Source organism: Eubalaena glacialis, chromosome 2, assembly GCF_028564815.1.
Source record: "Eubalaena glacialis isolate mEubGla1 chromosome 2, mEubGla1.1.hap2.+ XY, whole genome shotgun sequence".
Taxonomy (NCBI): Eukaryota; Metazoa; Chordata; class Mammalia; order Artiodactyla; family Balaenidae; genus Eubalaena; species Eubalaena glacialis.
Window position 1 is genome coordinate 128,038,947 of NC_083717.1, and position 20,036 is coordinate 128,058,982.

The window sequence follows — 20,036 nt, forward strand, 5'->3', positions numbered from 1 at the left end:
AACTACAATAAAATTGCACCAGAGAATTTAACATGTAGAGTTTCATAACTTTATTTTGACTAAAATTTATTGAGTGATTACCACGTATCAGGCATTGCACTTTAAGTATATCATTTCACTCTCGCACTATCTGAGGAAGTAGGTACTATTATTACCACTCCTTTTAAGCACATAGAGCTTAAGTAGTTTGCTAAAGGTCCATTACAATGGGGCACACCAAGAATTTGAACTGAGGTAATTGTACTGCACAGCTTATGCCCTGCCAATCTTCATTATATAAAAGTTCATTTTTATCTTTTAAAATTTTTTTATCTTAAAAAAATTATTTATTTATTTATTTGGCTGCGCTGGGTCTTCATTGTCTCATGCGGGATCTTCGTTGCAGCATGCAAACTCTTAGTTGCGGCACGTGGGAACCTAGTTCCCTGACCGAACTAGGGACCGGACCCAGGCCCCCTGCATTGGGAGCGCCGAGTCTTAGCCACTGGACCACCAGGGAAGTCCTAAAAGTCTGTTTTAAAAAGCTCTCATCTCAAGGCAAGCGAAAACAAAATTTTAACATACCCAAGGATATAAGAAATCCGGTCATGTTTGGCCTGGTAAGGAATAACAGAAGCTCTATGAACCATAAACCTTACTTAATTTAATCACTTGCCTTTATAACTCTCACATGTCATTTAAATCAATAACTTATTTATAGGTAATGATCTAATAAGTTGTTTCCTCAGAACAAGGTAAGTATGAAAAACATTTATTCTAGAAACTCACTGTATCTAGAAAGATACTTCACTTTAAAAATGAAGTTCCAGGAAAGCCAAAAAATGGGTTAAAGTTCATAAATGTAAAAATCTCACTTATCTTTGACCTTAAATATTTGCTTGCAATTGTGTACCTGTGAGTATACTTTCTTGAACCTTGCAATCCTTGAGAATGGGGAGGGGGACACAACTCAGTATATTGTTATTTTTTATATACTGAGAAATTCAGAACATTTGTAGACCCTACACGGGTCTTTTAAAAAGCATGTGGAAAGAACTAGGCTTCTTTTTCAAATTTTACATACATTCAACTCGATGCTAAAGCCAGCCTGTAATGGCATTCTAGACTTAATATAATGAAATTTGCAATTTTATAAGATGTATACAAGCTTACTCACTTGTATACATCAAGGCTATCACTAATGCCTAATAAAGAATGAAGTAATAGCCACCAAGAGCTGATAGGCAGGGGGCACAATTCAAGAAAAACTCTGTAGTGTCAGAAGCTAGTAAGGTCTTTTACTGACCTAAAATAAGATGGAATCTCTCAGTGTAGACATCCTCAGGGGACTTTACTGGAGCCCCAGATGATGACCCCTGACACATGGAAGTTGGTGTTACAGGCCTTGAGAGATTAGGTGCTCCCTCATCTGGGTCAGCAACAACAAAGCCTGTGCTTGTAAGCCACAGTGCTGTAGCATGGAGGATAAACGCCCAGGAGTTGTAATAATGCGATTTTGCGTTTTCACTAGTCTCTGCTGTGTAGAAAGCACCACCTACAAAAAAGGGAAAGCAAACAGTTTCAGGAGGAATAAACGAAGAGATTAGCTCACACTACATTTTCCGTTTTATCTGTTACAAGATATAGACCATTTCCATCATCCCAAAAGTTCCTTTGTCACCCTTTCCAGTCAGTCCCCTACACCTCAAGGCAACTACTTTTTTTTTTTTTAATTTATTTATTTATTTATTATTATTATTATTTTTTGGCTGCGTTGGGTCTTCATTGCTGCGCGCGGGGTTTCTCTAATTGCAGCAAGCGGGGGCTACTCTTCATTGCGGTGTGTGGGCTTCTCATTGCCGTGGATTCTCTTGCTGCAGAGCACGGGCTCTAGGCACACGGGTTTCAGTAGTTGTGGCACGAGGGCTCAGCAGTTGTGGCTCACGGGCTCTAGAGCGCAGGCTCAGTAGTTGTGGCGCACAGGCTTATTAGTTGCTCCTTGGCATGTGGGATCTTCCTGGACGAGGGCTCAAACCCGTGTCCCCTGCACTGGCAGGCAGATTCTTAACCACTGTGCCACCAGGGAAGCCCGGCAACTACTTTTTGACTTTTATCACCACAGATGTTTTGCCTGTGCTTGGACTTCACAGAAATGGAAAAATATCCAGTATGCACTTGTTTGTGACTGAGTTTTTTTCTTTTAATAAATTTATTTATTTTATTTATTTATTTTTGGCTGCATTGGGTCTTCATTGCTGTGCGCGGGCTTTCTCTAGTTGCGGTGAGTGGGGGCTACTCTTCGTTGCGGTGCGTGGACTTCTCACTGCGGTGGCTTCTCTTGCTGTGGAGAACGGGCTCTAGGCACGCGGGCTCAGTAGTTGTGGCTCGCGGGCTCTAGAATGCAGGCTCAGTAGCTGTGGCGCACGGGCTTAGTCGCTCTGCGGCATGTGGGATCTTCCCGGACCGGGGCTCGAACCTGTGTCCCCTGCATTGGCAGGCGGATTCTTAACCACTGTGCCGCCAGGGAAGCCCCTTTTTTTTTATGTTGGCCATTTTTAAAGTTTTTATTCGGGACTTCCCTGGTGGCGTGGTGGTTAAGAATCCGCCTGCCAATGCAGGGGACACAGGTTCGAGCCCCAGTCCGGGAAGATCCCACATGCCGCGGAGCAACTAAGCCCGTGAGCCACAACTACTGAGCCTGTTTGCCACAACTACTGAAGCCCGCGTGCCTAGAGCCCGTGCTCCGAAACAAGAGAAGCCACTGCAATGAGAAGCCCACACACCGCAAGGAAGAGTAGCCCTCGCTTGCCGCAACTAGAGAAAGCCCGCACGCAGCAACCAAGACGCAACACAGCCAAATAAATAAATAAAAATAAATAAATAATTAAAAAAAAGGTTTTTATTGAATTTGTTACAATACTGCTTCTGTGTCATGTTTCGGTTTTTTCTGGCTACTAGGCACGTGGGATCTTAGCTCCCCAACCAGGGATCAAACCTGCACCCCCTGCATTGGAAGGCGAAGTCTTAACCACTGGATCACCAGGGAAGTCCCTGTGACTAAGTTTTTGCTTAACAATGTTTCCAGAGATTCATCTATGCTGCTATGTTATCAATATTTTGTTATCAGTGATTTTATTTCTCCTGAGCATACAACTGTTGGGTCACAGGGCTGATGTATCCGTACAACTTTATAAGAAATTTACAGGCTAATTCTTAACTTTTTATTTTTAATCACAAAATATTTAAAAACAAATATGTGATGTGTATATGCGTGTTTAGAAGGTGAAAGATTTATAGGATATGAAGAGAAACCAGAGTATGTGTATGCATGTATAAAACAGATACCTATTTACCTATCTCCAAGATTAACATTTTGCCTTTCTTAAATCTTTCTTAAAAAACAAACAAACAAAAAACCCCTAAAACTTCGTACACCACTAACTCTTGCCCCTCCTTTTGTAACCACTTTCCTCAAGTCACTGTGAATCACTCTCATTATGGTCTTACACTTTCACTCTAGACGTTTGTATTCATAAATAATAGATGCTGTTATTTCGTGTGTGAGTTTACTTAAAAGGCCTCATACTGTGTGTATCCTTTTTAAACTTGCTTTCCCCCCAACACTGTGTTTTAATGATTTATGTGTCATTAACATTTGCTGATAAATTATGTCAATAAATCAGTTTATTTCCATTTTGTTTCCATTTTTAATGCTATTGAAAGGTACAAAGTACAATAAACACTCCACATATCTTTGTGTATAATTCCAACTAAAATTCTAACAGAACTTGATAGGCTGACCCTAAAATTCATAGCAAAGAGTAAAAAAAATAATAGCCATTTTGAAATAACATGAAGATTAAAAGCAGCTACCAAATATCTAATCCATAAAATGCAATATTAATAACCAACTATAAAATTAGATCCCTAAGGGAATCTAAAAAAGAGTAGATATATGTATATGTATAACTGATTCACTTTGCTGTACAGCAGAAACTAACACAACATTGTAAAGCAACTATACTCCAATAAAAATTAATTAAAAAAATTTTTTAAATTAAAAAATAAAATTTGATCCTTATCCTCATTCCACACACACAATATAAATTCTAGCTGGACTAAAGTCCAAAATGTAAAAAAGCAAAACTGTAAAGCTTATATTTCTTTATGACCTTAAGATACAAAGACGTATCAGGCACTATACAAAAACCATAAACAACTGATTATATTACTTTTAAAAAGGTAAAAGAAAGAGCAAACTACAGGCTGAGAGAAGATACCTGCAAGATATGGAATCACAAAGGAATAGTATTAAACATATGTAAAGGATTAATAAGTCAGTAAGAAAATGTCAAATACTCAGTAGAAAATGGGCAAAGATTATGACTAGGTGATTTATGGAAAAAGAAACTTAAACGTCCCATAAACCGATGAAAAAAGATTCCCAATCAAGGAAATAAACCAATGAAACTCTTTCATACTCATCAGATTGGCAAAAATTATTAACAATGATAACATATAATGATGGGAAGATGTAGAAAAACAGAAGCACGTTGCTGTTTGTATGTAATGTATGTTGTTTGTATACAATGTATGTTGCACATACATTGTTGTAACCACTTTGGAGAGTGATTTGGCAGTGTCTTGTGAGGTAAGACGAGCATGCCTTATGACTTAGAGATTCAACTTCAGGGCCTCCATCCTGAAGCAACTCTCCCGTGCTTATTCTATGAATGAAAATTATTCTGGGAAAATGTTTCAGATAAACATTACCTGCTAACAGAGAAATTTTGAAAATACATGTTATTGACTGTCATTCTAGGGATTATGTAAATATTTTCCCCCCTTACCTTCAACAGGAAGCTGGGAGGCAAATTCTGAAGGCAAAGTTAGGAGAGCAAAATCCTGAAGCGCAGCAAGCCAGAGCCTACTTAATGTGCCAAGATCTGCGTGGACTAAGTCAAGCAGCCCGTCTGATGAAATCGACCCGTCTCCAACACTATCTTCTGCACAGGTAGTCTTCAAAGCTTGTTTGTGGTTTTTATGTCTTTCTACAGCAATTATGTAGACCTGTATAAAGGTTACTTTATAAATAGGAAAATCTCGTACCCACTGAAAAGGTGTTACAATATTTTTATCTTGCTGAAGAGGCAGACTTAGCTTGAGCCTGCCTCCTGGACCTAAAATGCATTGTGATATAAGAAGGTATACATGTGTAACCACACACACAAAACTAGGGTAGAAAGATCTAAAAGCATTATCTTCAGTGAGATATATTAGGGATAATAAACATTTGACAAATATGCTGCCACCTTGCAGTTTACAACCATGACAGCTATAATTAAATGATCACGGCACTCTTTTTCACTAAGCCTAGACATGACCTTGTAATCTATTTCAACATATGGCTACAGGCAGCCATCTCTGAATTGAAATAAGCTGAATATCTTCTTTCAATGTTACCACTAAATCACTATAAAAAGTTTAACTATATAGATTTAACATGGACTATAGAATGTTAAAGTATTCAACATAGTACATAATGTGTACTATCTCTTTATCCATAAGTCCAAAATCCAAAAAGCTCTGAAAAAATCTAAGTTTGTGGGCAAATCAATCTGGTGGCAAAACACAAAAAAATTTATGTGAAGCTATTTATACAGTGTGAATATTCAAACATTTCACACAGATATATGAAAGTGTTTGATTATAGATTCTATGGTATTGTCCTAGACATCCTAGATGGATACATGAAATATGCATCCAAATTTTAAATCCCAAATATATCTGGCTCCAAGGATTTCAGATAATTATGGACCTCAATTACATGGAACTTGTTGGCTAGTCATTACTTTCACTAAGGAGAGAATAGGAGAAAGTAATGGCTTAAGCAAGAGTATAGAGATTCAAATTAGTACAAAGAACACTATATAAGCACACAGTAATTTATAAAATAAGTTACAGAAATTACAGAATCTCTGTTTGCTCTACTAAAAGCATATGTTTAAAGCATTTAGAGTTGACTGTTAAAGATCATTAGATCCAACTTATTAAATCTAGGCAGAACTACTTCCTGAGATTTGTCAACACTAAATAATGACAAAAATAGACACTTTACAATCTTCTGATTTTAATTAGCCCTACTGAAGGAAACCCTTTCTTATATGTTGGTTAATTCTCTCAGTTGCAATCTGAGACTATACACTTCATTAAAGTGATATATGAACCAAGACTGGCCAAGTCTGGTAACTGCTGAAGCTGGATGACGGGTATATGTCAGTTCATTGTACTATTCTATTCACTTTTGTATATGTGTAAACATTTCCATCATAAATTTAAAAATTATATAGCTTTCTTCCTGATTAGAAAAGTAAATAAAGAACAGTTAAGCACTTCCAAGATTTCTCTAATCTTAGGAAATAAAACAACTTACTTAATATTCAAGTCACTTTATGAAAGAGCACTAAAAAATATTAACATATGTGTTATAGAGTTGACAGAATATATGAGCAAACCCACATTTCCAATAATTCAGGTTTCAATAAAAGTTGATTTCCATTGGCTATTATTAAAGTCTCTCATGACTGCCCCTGCTTAAAGCAGCAGATAACAGACAACAGAGGGCACTCTAGAATCCTTGGCCAAAATATCAATTAGCATATAAATACATCTCATGTTGAAAGTCTTCTGTTAACCTTAAACATAGACTTATTTGTGTTTTAAATAGCTAACTTCAGTTTATGGCCTAAGATGTTTATTAACAACTTCCAAAATTCTAGTCATAAATTGAGAAGTACTAACCTCTGCCCAGGCTTTTAGCACAGCTAAGATCTCCATGGTAGAAGCACTTTCATTATATAAGTGACTTAGAGCTTCTTTTCCAACCTGAATTTTTGTTAATGATGCAACAAGCAACTGATGAACTCTTCGGAGATCATTAAGGTCACTTACAACTCCACTTGCTATCCAGGCACTGCAAACCTAGTTTTTTAAGAAAATCAAAGGTTATATTTAAAAATTATAAACACCCCCTTTGTGAGTTCAGCAAAGCTCACCCATATCTCAGGAATCTGGTCATTGAAATCATCTTGCTATCAAGAAACCCCAAGGGATACTGGTGATAATGATAGTCAAAGCCAGCATTTCAAAAGGGAATGAAGTCTTAAGGTTGAAGAAAGGAAACTGTGCTAATAAGTATATAAATCAGAGTTTCAGATGTTATTAACACAGTGAAATTAAGCCATGAAAGGCATCACTTTCATAAATGTTTGGATTAACATTTGAATTATATCTCCAATCTTGACTATTTCATCTTATTATTATTTAAAATCAGCGATTAATTGCATAGTTAATTATTTTATCTTTCTTGAAAGATAAATTACCTACCATTTAAACCTCAATGAAGATTTTGATTCTTTTGAAGATATTTTTAATTTTTAAAACAAAACATCATTAATAATTCTCCAATTCAAAAAGTTTACTCAATTATCAGAGGTTATCTATAAAGGTTTTCCTAGGTGTCACCATATTTCTCTTTTACTACAGAAAATTTATTTTTCTTTTATCATATATTTATTTAGTTTGCATCTCATTTCACAAAAGATTTCAAGTGGCTTACAGCGAGAACACATATAATAAAACGATGATAAATTAGACTCAGGACAACAGTTCACACACTTCTATGAATATTTGAAGGCACTCAAACATTTCCTAAATACAAATGAATTTAGAAATTTGAAAAAACTGAGTAAAATTATAATTAATTTAATTCACATCAGTTCTGCTTTTAATTATTTCAGGCCATTCAGGTCTGGATATTGAATGTCTGACAACCACACCAAGAAAAGCAACTATTTAAAACTGTATATTATATGGCTCTCAGCTATATGAAAAAAAGCTCAACCTCACTTGAAATACAAATCTAAACTATCCTGAGATACCCTTTTTACTCCATCATATACACAAAAATCTAAGTTTGACAACTCACAATGCTGCTGAGACTTTGGGGAAATAGGCAGTTGCATACAGTGCTGGTAGGAGTTTAAATTGGTAAACTCCTGTAATATACTCTTTAACCCAGCAATTCAATTTTAGGGAATTTATCTCACAGATATGCTTAGACCCAGTGAAATGACCTATGCAGAAAGAAGGTCATTCACTGCAGCAGTATCCATAATAGCAAAAGACAAAAAAACCCATATTTCCATCACTAGGGAGCTGGTGACATACCCATATATTGGATTACCATGCAGTTATGAGAAAGAAAAAGTTCTCTAAACTTAAAAAGCAAAGTAAAAGGGGCAACTGAGATTAATGGTTAGACAACTATAATGTAGAACCTTGGTATCGAATACTAACTGGAGAGCTGCTTCCTAAGAGAGGGTTTTTCTTAAAATTTATCTTTTTAACCATTTACCTGACATGCTTTGGCAGTGACATCAGGTGGCGTCTCTGAGGTGAAGGCTGGTCTAAGTGCCGCTCCTACCTGGCAAGAAATTACAGGCTCATTCAAGCATCAAAAAGTAAGATAGCACAAACTTTTTCTCTTTTTAATGTTATTTTAAAATTAGTTTTTTTAAAAATTAGTTATTTATAATAGGTATTATGAACACCTTTTGTTTTTGCCTGCCCAGCATATCTTCCCGTTTTTAGCTAAGTGCATCCGAGTTTTCCTTTGGGGAACCTTCTCTCTCCACAACTCTCAGCCCATGTTGTTGCTATGGAGTTGTGAGCACTCTCTGGCTCCAGGGACCCACACTGGGATAATGAAAGCTCTCCTGAGGACATCTGCTAGGAGTACTAGGAAAGAAGCGCTCTCTTTAAAAGACTCTGGATGCTAAGAGAGCCACCTTGATACCACTTGGAGAGGGCAAACTTGAGAATAAAGCCAGTGCAGAAGAAAGCAGAGCCAACTAAGTTCCTGAAAACAATTTTCCTTTTCTGCTTAAGTGAGTGGTAATTTTATTTCTATCATTTGCAATTTTAAGAGGATTAAAAATATAACAGAGCTCCCCTTAAGTAAGCTAAATTATAATATTTTAGTCTAATGTGATTAGTTGTATCTAACTCCTGTCCCTTCCTTTTGCTCTTTCCCTAAACACACATTGGCATTACCTGCTGGGAAGATGTGATGGAGCCTGCTGACCAACTGGTGAACTGCTCTGGATTCCCTAACTGCCAGCCATCAGAAGCTGCCTTTGAATCATGAGAGGTATCCTTGGATGAATGCTACTGAAGGATTACATGTGATGTGTGTGATATAATATGTGATGATTTTGTTATCTTCCTTGTTTCTCCTAGGCTGCTCAATGCACCAGTCAAAAAAACACCAGTTAAAAAGCTTACAGAACCAGTAATAGAAACCTGTATTCTTTTCCAAGTCTAGGGGAAAAAAAGGAGGTTATATCTAGACTAGGAGTAATAATTTGAAGATGAAACTGGCATGTAGCCTAAATGGAATGTTTATTAATGATTTGGTGTTATCTTAGCTTATTTGGATATTTTGTAAAGAATTTCATTATCAAAGCCCTTTGGACTTCCCTGGTGGCGCAGTGGTTAAGAATCCGCCTGCCAATGCAGGGGACACGGGTTCGAGCCCTGGTCCGGGAAGATCCCACATGCCACGGAGCAACTAAGCCTGTGCGCCACAACTACTGAGCCTGCGCTCTAGAGCCCACGTGCCACAACTACTGAAGCCCGCGCGCTCTAGGGCCAGCGTGCTGCAACTACTGAAGCCCGCGTGCCTAGAGCCCGTGCTCCGCAACAAGAGAAGCCACCGCAATGAGAAGCCTGTGCACTGCAACAAAGAGTAGCCCCCGCTCGCAACAACTAGAGAAAGCCCACGCACAGCAATGAAGACCCTACACAGTCAAAAATAAAAAAAATTTTTTAAAAAAAGAACAATACCTATCCCACGGGGTTATTGTTAAAGATTAACTTAGTAAATGAATATTAAAAAAAAAAAAGCCCTTTATTCCCCCAAAATTACCAAAAAGGTTTTAATTATGAAAATTAACCTTTAGCATTATAAAAAACCTGTTTTATGTATTATTTTGCTTTTACATGAAGATTCTTCTTTAAACATATACTGATTATACTGGTGATATATTAGCAGAGATACATACTCATTTACGTATTAAAAGGTGACATGCCAATTAGTTTCACAGACTTTTAATAATAATAAAGTTCTCTAGTAGAAAGAGCTTACATTGGCTTGATACTGTTCCAGAATCACATGACCTGGAAACTCTGGTTCTGGAATAGCTGCAAATCGCCGAATAACAACTAACAGTGTTTCAAGGCCAGAAAGACGGAGCTGATCACTGTGATCTGTGGCAGCCATGAAAGCCATGCGAATTAAGTCAGCAAGATGTAGCACCAAAAAGTCATCTGCAATATTAAAAAAAATATATCTTATTAAGAAAAAGAATACGCTGGAACTAAGATTTATGTTAAGTGATAATTTTTCCTCCTTTTAATTTCATAACCTAGACTTTCTTTTAAGTACTTTTGATTTGATTTACATTTTACTGTTTGTTAAATACAGACTTTAAAGCTGGCTTTACTGCACCAGTGCAAATACTCACATACAAACAACTATCCCAAAGCAAGTAATTATACAGCTATTCAAAAACAAAGGCAGAATTAGCATCCTTTAAAAGAGTACTAATAGTACCTTCAATAAAAATTTTGTTCAGACTTTCTGATAAAAGTACATTAGAAGGTACTTAGGAGACTTTGGGTTTTGATGAATTAGGCAGTAATTTAATCATCCTCTTTACATCAAGTTGAGGCTAAAAGACTAAATGTCCCTTTAAAAAAAGTTTTATGTGGTTCTTTATATGGACTACATTACCTTACTTTTTTGCATGTCCCGCCACACACACAAATGATGGGAGCATAAAAATATTTCTAGCTGTGAAATTATAAATAATTCCTTTCACGCCTACAACATATTCTTTGGTATAATAATTCTACTGGGGAGAGACATAAGACAATCATTTAACACTGTTCCAACAATAAAATGTTTACAGGTACAACTAACCTTTACCTAAAAAATATGTGAGACTAAATTCAAAGAAGTATACTAGTTATAGGTCACACTGAAGAAACCAACTCATCTTAGTAAGTGCCAATTACAGTTTTAACTGGGAGCACAGGAGTCAGTAAGCACCTATAACACACTGATTTTATACCTATCAGAATAGTGCTCATCACAAATAAGAGACTCAATAAATGCTTGCTTGAAAAACAATTAAAATAGAAATACCTAATTCACACTCTCAGACTGACAATAACAACATCTTGCCTTATGATTCTTTTGTCAGGTAAAGAATATTTCCAAGGCACTGAGATATGAGCATTGAGTCTTTGAACATATGTGCTTAAGTGATTTTAAAAAATTAGACATTAAACCATAACCCACAGGCATTTAGGTAAAAATAATAAAACTGAACACTAAAAGGTCAAAATGGTCTTACAACTCGGTTTACTTTACATTGAGACAGACTTAAATGTTTTCTAGGTAATATCCGTGAAACCAAAATAATCTATGAGCAAAACTGCTCTAAGTTACCATTCAGAAAATAAAATTTAGAAAATAAAATTTGGGAACTAGCTAATGTACATACTACTTTCCAAGAACATGACTATTCTCTATAAACTTAATATATCACATATGTCCACTAAACAAAAGTGAATGCGAATTTAAGAAGTTTAATCATTAAAAATGTATTTGAACATTAAAAATATACTATAGGCAGACAGCATTTCAATGTATATCATTTGGTCTTTTCATTATTATGCCACTTACTTCTTGAATCCCTTTTTTTCATTTCTTGTGCTAAAGCGATGTCAAAATGTGCACTGTGTGCATTCTCACACTGGTTAATTATCCTGCAGACACATTCAGCAGCAAAGACTCTTGTACCCCATCGCGGATTGGTAAAAGGATGAGGTCTGCCATCATTTCTGATGGTCAGAACTGAGGCATCATCCCCTTTATCTCCTTCCTCTTCTTGCATTGTATCCACACAAGTTACAGTTGTAAAATCTTTTATCAAGGGAGAATACACATAATTACAATCAGTTGGAAGATATATTTATAAAGGGACACAATGACTTCAATTACGGACTAGAATTACTGTTGATCAAAATGACTACTAATAGCAGTGGTACCTAAAGAAATGCTAAAAAAACTATTCTTAAAAAATGACAAAGTTGTTAAATTATATTTAAAGTGAAAACTGAACATGATACTAGAATAATTATCAATCCCCTGTATGTAGATGGATATACTTAAGGAAGCTCAGAATTCCCTAGTAGGGAGTGTGGTGGATAGAACTAGAGATGTTGTTTTAACACTGGGGCCTTGAATGAATTTAAGAAGGTTCCTGAACCCACTAAAAATGTCCAAAAATATTTTTCTCAGGACAGACCCATTGCTGTAATTACAGTCTCAAATTGTCCTGATGGCCAGAGCCATTAAGTAGTAAATTACTTCCCCTTAATATTATACTAACTGCTAACTTATTAACTCTGTTTAACTCGACTTAAATTGGAACTTATGCTTTAAAACAAACCAACTTGTTTTTCTTAAATTATCTTGTCTGTCAACATTTTTTGAGTGTGATACAATAGATAGCAATGATGTTACAAATAAAGTTAAGGCAAACTCCTGCCTTAAAACTGAGAAGTAAACAGAGACTGAAATGTGTGTTTTCCTAATAAGAAGGGATAGAGGCAAACTACAAAGGATAAAGAATAAATGGTGAAATAAAATTGAGCTATTAAAAATTTTTAAAAAGATAGGTAAGATACCAGAAAAGTATAATCAACCTATCTATGCACATATATTTTTTTCTTTTAAAGAAGTCCTTCTAAGTTCTTCAGTAGTGGGGATAGAGGAGAACATTAAAGAAGGAAAACATGTAGAGCATAATGGTTGAAAGAGCAGGTATAAATCACTGGAAGAGTACCAACAAGAACAGAGGTAGACAGAGAAGAATATTAAAAAAAATGCCAGAAATTTTATGGTACCTTTCTTCCTTTCACATAACTTAACTCAGAGACCAAAGCTACATTAAATTATAAGGCTTAAGTAACTGAGTTGAGAGCTACTGAAATATTATGAAAAGTTAGATTTTAAAGTCATGTAGGCTAAGGTTTGAATACATCTGTGTGTGTCTTTGGGAAAATTACTTAACCTTTCCAAGTCTTGTTTTGTCTCGTGTAAAATGGAATAATACTGCCTACTCCTAGGATGGTTAAAGGATTAAATCATATAAAATATGTACAATACCTGGAACAGAATTGGTTTCTATCCTCTTTCTTCCTCATTTATTTTCTTAGTCCAGGATATAAATTTTAAAGACTCTAACACACTTTCTCACTAATAATTATCTTGTACTAACAAAAACATTAGAGAAATAACACTATATTTTAAATGAACATTATTAAGAGTATAGAAACTGGCTTGCTCAAAATGTCATAACTTTTGGTGAGTTTTCTATTAAGTTGATTTGAGGCAACACCTCAAATATTTCTCATATGTATGAAAATAAATGATGGGGCTGCTGTAAGTTAGGTCATCCCTTTTATAGCATAAATAACAATTCTAATTTTTAGTTTGTTTTTCACAGGAAAGTCATATAAGACAATTATAAGAGAAAAAAAAAGTAGGCTTTTAAGCGTTGGACTTCAACACTAGCATTAGAATCTCCATTAAAGAAAACAACAAGCAATTATAACCCAAATATCCAGACTGATAAATTGTCACTAGCAAACAATTTTATATAATGCTTTTACTTTTACTTTTATTATGTTGGCTGGTAATCACCAATACTTACCAGCTGATGCAGCAAGTACATCTTTACAAAGCTTTAACCAAAAGGAGAGTTTATCCACTGCCATAGATGTGAGCATATGGTTTAATGTCTCTTTGATATCATGGCATAATCTCCCATCTGTCTCTTGGTCAAGTAAGGTCAATAAGGCCCCTTCAAGGCCCACTTCTCTGATGTTAGCATCTGACAAGAAGAAAATCGATGATCTAAGTAATACAGAAAACAAAACTGCCATATGAGAAGCACACACATTCAGTAGTTATTAAAATATTACATGCAAATATATTCTAAAGAACTAGTCCAAATATTGCACCTCAACCTACTGAGGTCTATTTTAGTTCACAATTCAAGTTTGGTAATTATTCACAACACTGCAAAGTTATTTTTTATGCAATGTCATTGAAAGATAAATCTTTATTAAGAGTTAACTAATATGTTTTCCTTACATTAGGTAAACATTTAAACCCAATTAGCATTCAATACTTATAAAAATTTATACAATGTTTCTTGGTATGATTATTTTATCTTCTCTTTAAAGTTAATTCAAATAAATAATCATAATTAAGTTTTACTTATTCTGGTACAAAAGCTTTACATTTATTAACATGAGAGTAAAACTCAGACAGAAAACAACTATTGTATGGAGAACAGTGTTTAATTACTGCAACTAAGCTACAGTGGATCTAAAGAAGACTACTGAATTAATATAAATTACTACACAGTATTCTCACTGCAAAGTAATAAATCATCTCAAAAAAGAAATATAAACCTTGATCTAGTGTCTATTTCCTCTAATTCTGAAAATGTCAAAAGAACATATACATTTTCTCTTGAAGATTTAACTCATTTGGCAATCATGAAAGCATTTAGTTCTAAAGACTATTTTAAAAGAGGAGTTATCTTTTAGAGATCAGAAGGAGGAGGTAGAAATGTTTCTGATTAGGAGTCCATAAGTCACAACAGCCCAATGTAATGTGTGAGTCATGACCGGATCATAAATTTGGATGGGGGTGAGAGGGGTAGGAAAGAGTTTATAAAGGACTTTTTTTTTTTTTATAATGGGAAATTTGTGTGAGGACTGTACATTCTATGAAGCTACTAAATTAATGTTGATTTTACTAGGTATGGAAATAACATGTGGTCATGTAGGAGAATATCCTTGAAAAATGCAAATAAGTATTTAGGGGTGAACCATCATGATGCCTGCAACCTGCTTTCAGATGGTTTGGCACGAGGTTTGTGTATGTGTGTATATATACTGAGAGATATATAAAATGGGTGTCATAAAGATAGTAGGTGAACCTATGTGTTTGCTGCACATTTCTTTCAACTTTTCCATGGGTTTGAAAAATTACAAAACTTTTAAAAAGGAATTATATAATGAGTTCTTTACTATAATTTTTTTTTATAATTTTATTAATTTTATTTTTGGCTGTGTTGGGTCTTCATTGCTGAGCATGGGCTTTCTCTAGTTGCGGTGGCTTCTCTTGCTGTGGAGCATGGGCTCTCTGCCCGCGGGCCTCAGTAGTTGTGGCACACGGGCTCAGTACTTGTGGCTCTCAGGCTCTAGAGCACAGGCTCAGTAGTTGTGGCGCATGGGCTTAGCTGCTCCGCAGCATGTGGGATCTTCCCGGACCAGGGCTCAAACCTGTGTCCCCTGCATTGGCAGGCGGGTTCTTAACCACTACGCCACCAGGGAAGCCCCTTTACTATAATTTTAATCATATAGCTAATTCAATAATTATGTACCAGTATAGTTACATAATAAAATCCTAAAGCAACAAATAAAGATAATTCCAGTGATGAATGTAAGTTAAAGGTCACTTTGGGGAGAATACCACACATTAACCATGTTCTGCAACCTGTCTGATGACTACTATACCAGTTCAGCAATGCTGATAAACTCAAGTCAGAGCAAAGATTTTAATATAATAATAAAACTAATTTAAAGAGCACAGCATGACAGTAAAATACACTATAGATCTGAGAGCTTTAGATATTGGAAAGCTTTATGAAGTCTGAGACCTTCTAAAAGTGTGATAGCACTTGGGAAACTATATACTTTTAAAGTGTGAGATATTATCATTACTATTTTTATAGGCTGTTTGAATTTATATGCATGTTTGAGTTATTCACATAATTTTAAAATGAAGAGACACACTTAAAACAAATTTTACTTGCCAAGAAATCCTTTAATTCAGCTCTAAAATATAGAAAGGGTATAAAAATCCTTTAACTTGAAGCAGATTCATCTATGAGAAATTTTACTGAATGAGATTTAGGGGGAAGAAAGGCATATATGATGAAATGACTTCAGCGCTAAATCCAATTTCAATCCATTATTGTGAAAAAACTCGTTTGAAACCAATGGCTCTCAAACTTCAGTACCATTATCATTATTGCAGAAAAATAAGTAAGAGATTGCTGGGCTCTACTCCCAGATTTCTGGCCTAGCAGATTTGGGATGGGGCCCAATAATCTGCATTTTTAACAAGTTCCAAGGTGAGGTGGATGTCGCTGGTGTAGGGGGCCTAAGATTGAGAACCATTACTCTAAACCAGTAACATCACTGGGTGGAATGATAATCACTGTTAGCAATTATCACTTGTAGCAGGTTTAAGGCATTATATACTAACTTTTAAATTTCGTTTTAAAAACTCATGTTTATATGGAAGATGTAAGATTAAAACAATCATCTGAACTGGAGATAATACTGATAAAAAGAATTACCTGGAGTCAACTCTTCTCTGCTATCCTTAGCAAGCATAACAGCGTGTTCTGAAACTTCAGCTGCTTCTCTCTGAACAAGCTGACGTAAACAAGCCAGTACTGCTCGTCTCAGTAACAAATAGGGACTACAAAGATTCACCTGAAAAACACCATTTGGGAAGTAAAAGAGCTGAAATTCTTGGTGGCACTCAATACATCTAACAGATATTCACTGGACCCCTCCTGATTGTGTCCAGCCCATCAGTGGGCTGGACACAATTTATTAAATACACAGAAACTTCAACTATCCTAGCACATATTTTTTATTATACAACTTAGAAATAGCTTAAGGAGTAATACATGTACTTATTAGGCAATATTCATAAACAAATCCAAGCAAAAGCCTCCTGACAATGTTAGAAGACATAAAATTTATATGAGTAAAACAGTTCTGAGAGACAAAAGAGATACAATTGAGAAAGAATTTATTTGCAGCTTATATATATGTGCTCATAGAACTATATTATAATGTTTTATGAATCTCTAAGTAGAAGTTTATAAAAATCCATATAAGCACTGTAGCATACTGGTTAAAATGGAGGCTCTGGAGTCAAACTGTCTCAGTTTGAGTCCTAGATCCATGACTTACTAGCTGTGTGACCTTGGGCAAGTTATTTAACCTCTCTGTGTCTCAGTTTCCTCATTTGTTATATGGAGATAACACTACCCCCATCTCACAGGGCTGTTGTGAAGTCAACACAAAGAAACATGCAAAAGTGCTTAGCACAGTACCTGGCAAATAGTAAGCACTCAATAAATGTTAGTTATTATTAATGCAGCCTCTATCAGTAGTAGTTTATTCAGATGCCATACATAGTAAGTAAATGCATTTTCAAATAAAGGCAGAAAGAGTCTTACTCAGAAAACATATTCACCGAAAATGCTCTCTAGAAACAACATTATAGATAGCAAATTTTATACATGTATATCTACTTATATATGAATATACATATATGTACATAGATATGTAAATGTCTTAGCAACAGAGAATATTTCTGCTCAGAATGATAGGCTCAATACATATTCTTTTTACTGAGAAGTATTTAAACCATGTAAATCTCAATAGGTTGTGTCTACCTAGGGTAAATGATACGATTGGTGATATACCTTAAATGAGCAATTAAAACAAGTCAAAGGTTTCTGGATACCAATTCTTAATGATTTCATAAGTAGAATAAAGCCTAGAGATTTTGAAATTTATTTTGTCCTAACTATGATAATAAAGACCAGTTTGGTGTGGCTTATGATAATAAATATGTCTTATAATAGTGATTTTTCTGAGCAAAATTTTAGAAATAATGGCATAATTCATATATGTGCCTTTAGATCTGGTTTATGTGTGAAAGACAGGACTGAAGTAGGTGAGTTTGTTGAAAAGAGCAGAGGCAAAATTCTGAGGAAAACAGTAGGTAGTGGCAGCTGGTTTGTGATATATGATACATGCAAAGAGAGCTAAATCCTTAATTTTATCAGAAGATAAAAGGCAAGAAAAGTTTGTGAATATGTTAGCAGTGAAACATACAGATGAGAACTGCTTTATAAATATGTTCTATTACACCCTCAAGCTATATCATGAATTCAAAAGTGGAAAGACAGGAATGCCATTCACAAAGTCTCAAGGTCATGTCATTCTAGTCATGTTTAAGAACTCTGCTGTTAGAAACTAGTACACAGGATAATAGAGAAGTTAAAATGTAAACGATTAGGTTTATTCATGCCCAAGATTACGGCTATATTTAACAACAATGACAAAAAAGCACTCTATTAAGACAATTTTAAAGAAAAGTTAATAAATCTACTAGTTACTTTAACTGGAGTTTTACAAGCATATAATACAAGGCAGGTGCAGCGTTTATTCAGGCTGGTCAAACAATCTTTTAGAAAAAGCATGCTCAAAAGTACTCTTTACTTGTTTGGTAGAAAAAACATTAAAGGCCGTCACACAAAGCAAAATGGGACACTTAATATTTCCATGTCATTCTCCAGCGTTTATATTGGGAAGAGGGATAGAGTGGATTAAGGCAAACAAATCAAGCAAGCAAAATACAGAAATTAAATCAAACTGTAATTACAATTCCTTTCTGAAATGAATATATTAAATCAAAATGATGCAAAATTAAGTGCAAGGAGAGAGTGCACCAGCTGGAGAAGGTTAGGGAGGATTTGTTTACATTGGTATTAAATAAACACCATGTAACATGCTATACACACTGGACTTTGCATTAATGGTTAGCTTAAACAAAGAGATGCAGTGGAAAACAAGAACATCTACAACCAAAAAAAAACAACACAAAGAAACAGCACTGCAAACCTCAAAAAAAGTTAGGAATCGAGGGTCAGGGACCTACCAACACAGAATTATCCAACAAGATCTCCTGCACAAAAACAAATGACAGACTGGTCATGACAAAACCAAATACTAGGATGACTTTGACAACAGTCAGCTAAGCATTAAAATGTAAATGTTAATAGAGCTATCATTCAAACTGGCTTAGCTTCAGCTTTAAAAAATATGCCATAAATACTTCATTTTCCAACTTAAAATATGAGTTGAGGTAAGATTTTAAAAACAGTCAACTCAAGATGTAAAGATATAAAAAATACAATAATTTCAAAATGCACAGTTGTGTAATTAGGTTTTCCTTTGGAATCTTTCATTAAGCCTCAGTAACAAAACCAGAACAAGTAGACATGAGTGTGAAAGGAGTGATCTGGATTACATTCGCATGAACAGGTGTCCAGCAAGGGACCAAGTTAATGGTTTACCTCATCACAAGTTAATTATAGATTTCTTACTCTTGGAAGCCAAGTTTTAAAACTGTGAGTAGTCAGAATTGCGAGTGTAGCTAACGCCAAGTTCAGAATGGAAGTTAAATAGCATGCAGTTAGAAGAAAACCCTTTGCAGTAAGATTCTTTCCTAATGATTAAATGTATTCTGAATACTCAGGGAGTTTCAGTTAATATGAAAACACTTCATGCTAAATAATTAAGTTCTATGTAGAAAAGAAACCTGATCATAAAGTTGTTAATAGGAAAGCAAAAGCAATTTTTAATAAATTTATTTATTTTATTTATTTATTTTTGGCTGCGTTGGGTCTTTGTTGCTGCCCGCGGGCTTTCTCTAGTTGTGGCAAGCGGGGTCTACTCTTCCCTGCGGTGCGTGGGCTTCTCACTGTGATGGCTTCTCTTGTTGCGGAGCACGGGCTCTAGGCGTGCGGGCTTCAGTAGTTGTGGCACGAGGGCTCAGTAGTTGTGGCTCGCAGGCTCTAGAGCACAGGCTCAGTAGTTGTAGCACACGGGCCTAGCTGCTCCGCGGCATGTGGGATCTTCCAGGACCAAGGCTCAAACGCATGTCCCCTGCATTGGCAGGTGGATTCTCAACCACTGTGCCACCAGGGAAGCCCCAATTTTCTTACTACAGGGCATACTTTAAAATACAATAA

At 35.5% G+C, this 20,036-nt stretch overlaps 1 protein-coding gene and 1 long non-coding RNA gene across 5 annotated transcripts in view; one reads left to right on the top strand and one right to left on the bottom strand.

The window, feature by feature from the left end:
- The window catches only part of HEATR5A (HEAT repeat containing 5A), a 111,068-nt gene that overhangs the window by 13,505 nt on the left and 77,527 nt on the right, over positions 1-20,036 (bottom strand). For all 3 annotated transcript variants that reach the window (XM_061180759.1, XM_061180757.1, XM_061180758.1), the window contains 8 exons: positions 16,554-16,692; positions 13,827-14,006; positions 11,792-12,031; positions 10,187-10,368; positions 8,396-8,464; positions 6,781-6,960; positions 4,830-5,049; positions 1,286-1,534 (listed from right to left, as the gene is read on the bottom strand). In XM_061180759.1, the coding sequence (XP_061036742.1) occupies positions 1,286-1,534; positions 4,830-5,049; positions 6,781-6,960; positions 8,396-8,464; positions 10,187-10,368; positions 11,792-12,031; positions 13,827-14,006; positions 16,554-16,692 (1,459 nt within the window). The remainder of the gene's footprint in view (positions 1-1,285; positions 1,535-4,829; positions 5,050-6,780; positions 6,961-8,395; positions 8,465-10,186; positions 10,369-11,791; positions 12,032-13,826; positions 14,007-16,553; positions 16,693-20,036) is intronic.
- The window catches only part of LOC133084335 (uncharacterized), a 48,690-nt gene continuing 33,520 nt past the window's right edge, over positions 4,867-20,036 (top strand). Inside the window, exons 1-4 of one of the 2 annotated variants that reach the window (XR_009699425.1) lie at positions 4,867-4,993; positions 8,413-8,501; positions 8,613-8,927; positions 9,105-9,190. This is a non-coding gene — a long non-coding RNA (uncharacterized LOC133084335). The remainder of the gene's footprint in view (positions 4,994-8,412; positions 8,502-8,612; positions 8,928-9,104; positions 9,191-20,036) is intronic. The other variant, XR_009699426.1, reaches the window with a different exon arrangement.